General features: G+C 40.5%; 1 protein-coding gene across 1 annotated transcript in view; it reads left to right on the top strand.

Annotated features, from left to right (window-relative positions):
• The window catches only part of CLVS2 (clavesin 2), a 91,785-nt gene that overhangs the window by 64,068 nt on the left and 23,241 nt on the right, over nucleotides 1–4,476 (top strand). Inside the window, exon 4 of the mRNA XM_004702042.2 lies at nucleotides 4,383–4,476. Within this exon, the coding sequence (XP_004702099.1) occupies nucleotides 4,383–4,476 (94 nt within the window). The remainder of the gene's footprint in view (nucleotides 1–4,382) is intronic.

Consider the following 4,476-nt stretch of genomic DNA (forward strand, 5'->3'; position numbering starts at 1 on the left):
AAAAGATATGGCATCTGGGGTCTTAAAGGCTTGAAGGTAAACAAGCAGCCATCAGGCTGAGAAGCAACAAAGCCCACATGGAAGAAGCACACTAGTCTATGTGATCATGAGGTGTCGATGGATCAGGTATCAAACATCAGAAAACCCAGAACAAACATTCATATCAATGTGAATGAAGGGATGGGGTGGGGGGAGAGTGAAGGCCCAACGCCCATCTGTAGACTATTGGACATCCCTCAGAGAAGGGTCACAAGGAAGGGATGAGCCAGCCAGGGTGCAGTACCGCATTAGTGAAACACACAACTTTCCGCTAGTTCTTTAATGCTTCTTCGTCTCCACTATCATGACCCCAATTGTCATCACAAATCCAGATAGACCAGAGCATGTACACTGCTCTGAAAGAGCTCTTGACACAGGGAATCTAGGATAGATACCCTTCAGGAACAATAATGGGAGTTGGGATACCATGAGGGGTAGGGGTAAGGTGGGTGGAAAAAGGGGGACACATATCACAGTGATTGACATATAACCCACCCCCCCCCCAAAGGGAGACAGACAACAGAAACATGGGTGAGGGTGAAGGGAGACAGTGGTCAGTGGAAGCTAAGAAAATAATAATAATTTATATATTATCAAGGGTTTATGAGGGAGGGAGCATGGGAAAGGGAGGAAAATAAATGGGAGTTTATACCAGGGCTCAAGTAGAAAGAAAATGCTTTGAAAATGATGATGGCAACATATGCACAAATGTCAATGATACAATTGATCTATGGATTGCTATAAGAGCTGTAAGAGCCCCTAATACAATGATTTTTTTAAAAGGGTGATCAAATGGTAAGATACTACGTTTTAACACTTACATGGTTGCTTGTCTGAAGACAGGCCTTTAAGACCCCATATGCTATTCCTTCTGATAGCTAGACACTGGTCCTGGGAAGATTTGTAGCCTTGAACTTACAGAGGCAGTTCTACCCTATCCTACAGGGCCCCTACGAGTCATCATTGATTTGATGGGAGTGGAAGTCATGCCCCAGTGAGAGGATTGCTAACGTTCTCTAACAAAATGACAATGATGTCTCTAAGGTGAACCAGAGACGTGTGCTGAGTCAGCCATGATATTTTCAATTGACTCAGATGAATGTGAAAGCTGGACATTGAATAAGGAAGACCAATGAAAGGGGTCTCCGGGAGGAGGCGAGCCAGTCAGGGTGCGAGGTAGCAACAACCGAGAATGCAACTTTCCTCTAGTTCCTAAGTGTTTCCACCCCGCTCCCACTCTCATGATCCGAATTCTACCTAGCAAGTCTGGCTAGACCAGAGGACATACACTGGTACAGATAGGAACTGGAAATCCAGGGAATCCAGGGTGGATGATCCTTACAGGACCAGTGGTGTGAGTGGCGATACTGGGAGGGTAGAGGGAGAGTGGGTTGGAAAGAGGGAACCGATATGTGACCTCCTCCCTGGGGGACGGACGACCGAAAAGTGGATGAAGGGAGACGTCGGACAGGGCAAGATATGACAAAATAATAATTTATAAATTATCAAGGGCTCATGAGGGAGGGAGGAGTGGGGAGGGAGGGGAAAAATGAGGACCTAATGCCGGGGGCTTAAGTGGAGAGGAAATGTTTTGAGAATGATGAGGGCAATGAATGTAGAAATGCGCTTTACACAATTGATGTATGTATGGATTGTGATAAGAGTTGTATGGGCCCCTAATAAAATGATTAAAAAAAAGAATAATAGGAAGCAAACCATAAAAAAAAGATGGATGCATTAAAACTATTATGCTGGAGAAGACTATTGAAAGTACCATGCTAAAAGGACAACGGAATCAGTCTTGGGAGAAGCAGAGCCAGGTACTCCTTTAGGGACAAGGATGAAAGACAGTCTCATGTTCTTTGGACACATTGTCAGGAGAGACCAGTCTCTGGAGAAGGCCATCATGCGTGGTAAAGTAGAGGGCCGACTGAAAGAGGAAGATCTTCTCTAGGATGGATTGACTCAGTGGCTGCACTCATGAGCTTAAATGTAAGAACAATTATGGGGATGGCAAAGGGTTGTGCAATGTTTCGTTTTGTTCTGCTTCGAGTCACAGCTTTCTCAATGGCACCTCACGATAGCAACAAGTGTATGGGCCAAAATTAAGGTGGGCAGTGGGACAACTTGGATTTTTATGTATAGTTATTAGAGGTGAGAAATGATATTTTTAGATGTTGCTAAGGCGGCTCTGACTCATAGCGACCCTCTGTACTGCAGAATGTAACAAAGCTAGGTCCTGTGTCATCCTTAACAATTGCTAATATGTTTGAGCCTGCTCATGCAGCCACTTTTCAGTCCATCTCATTGAGGCTCTTCTTGTGTTTTACTCACCTCCCACTTCACCAAACATGATGTCCTTTTCCAGGGCCTGGTGTCTCCTCATCATATGTCTGAAATGTGAGCTAAAGTTTTGCAATCCTCCCTCCCAAAGAGCATTCTGGCTGTATTCCTTCCAAGACAGATCCGTTTGTCCTTCTAGCAGTCCATGGTATTTTCAATCTTCTTTACCAACATCAGAATTCAAGGGAATACATTCTTCCCTGGTCTTCCTCATTCATTTTCCATGAGGTGAATGAAAGTACCATGAGTTGGAGCAGGCACAACGTGGTTCTCAAAGTAGCCTCTTTGCTCTTTAACACTTTACAGAGATCTTTTGCAGCAGATTCCCGAGTGCAATGCAGTAACTGCATTGAGTTCTGCTCAATGGGTTTGATGAGTACTACTTCCATAAGGTTTGGTTATGGATCTAGGTAAAATTAAATCTTCGATAAATTCAGTCTTTTTTTCCTGTGTCATGATGTTGTCTATTTAGCCAGGAGTTAGTAGGATTTGTATTTTTATATTGAGTTGAAATCCACATTGAAAGTTGTAATGTTTGATTTTCATCAGCGGATGCCTTAAGTTCTCATTGTCAGTAAGCAATGCTGTGGCATCTCCGTATCCTCTTCTCCTGATACTGCATTCTTCTTCACATTAGTCAGCCTCTTCAGATTATTTGCTCAGTATACAGACTGAATCAATATGGTGAAAGATACTACCCCACTGCACAACTTTTCATAATTTTTAAACCACGTAGAATGTCCATATTTTGTTCTAAAGGCTGAATCTTGGTCTGTTTACATGTTCCAAATGAGCAGAAGGTATAAATGAGTCTCATTGTCTCCATCAATGCTTTCAAATTGAAGATGTACCCATGAATCAGCTTTCCATTTTAAGATAAACACTGTGCAGATACACTTGAACATACTTAAGATGTTCATGTCTAAAAATGGCAAGTATTCAGATTATCAATGTGGGTAATGGTGGGACAAATAAAACTGGAAACATCGTGCACTGGTTGACCCCAGTGTCACAGCCACTATGTCAGTACATCTCATGGCAAAAAATGTCAATTATTCGTGGTGTACTATATAATAACCGTCAGTAGCAGTGAATTAAAGCTGCACATATAGATACCTCAAAGACAAACTCAAAAACAGTATTAGTTCTCAGCAGAAGCATATATACACAATGATGTGTATATATTTTATTAAGTACTTTAAAACAACAGTATGTATTAGGCATATTGGTATAAAAATAAATAAAACAGCAAGAAAGAGGGTGATAATCCGGAATTTTAAAACGTGGGACCAGAGAAAAGAGCATGAATACAATGAAGCCCAAAGTTACTGACCGTGTTCTACTTCTTAAGACGAGTAGAGGACCCCTGGTTATTTGCCAACATCTTTATTGATTATATACACATTGTTTGTTTGTTTTTCTTTGTATACTCATTTCTTGAATCAGAATCCACTCTACGGCAACTAATAACAACATTGGCAACTAATGTTTCATAACCTGAAAGCACACTATGCCTACATTTCCATAGGATTCAGTTCTATGATTCTAACAAGCTCTTGAAGAATGAAAATCTATATATTTATGGCATAAGGCACTGACATAAAAAGATACACATTTAACTTTAGCTATGCTAATTCATTCATTATTTTGAAGTATGATTGTATTTTTATAGTGTGTTGTTCTCAGGCATAAAAATTACTTTGCAAAAAAATGGTGTTCAGCCCTGGAAATCAATGCACAAAACACTAATTCACTAAGACTCATAAAAATGTTCTCTCAAAAATATTATAATGAACTTATGCCAGGCATGCTTCTGACTAGAAAATCTCATTTGTGATATGTAAATTAAAAGAAAATTTATGCAATTCTTTCAGTTCATTTACTTTTCTGTAAAACCAGCACAGTGCCAATTGTTTTTTTATACTAGTTGAGACTCTGATTTTTAGTGGTTTTTTTTTTGTAAGACTAACTTGAGATTTTCTTTTTCTGTGTTACTCTAGGACAGCTTCCCAGCACGATTTGGAGGGATTCACTTTGTCAATCAACCATGGTATATCCATGCCCTGTATACTGTGATTCGGCCCTTCCTGAAGG

This window comes from Echinops telfairi, unplaced genomic scaffold (assembly GCF_000313985.2).
Source record: "Echinops telfairi isolate 266 unplaced genomic scaffold, ASM31398v2 ScPeMD7_3533;HRSCAF=4204_0, whole genome shotgun sequence".
Classification (NCBI taxonomy): Eukaryota; Metazoa; Chordata; class Mammalia; order Afrosoricida; family Tenrecidae; genus Echinops; species Echinops telfairi.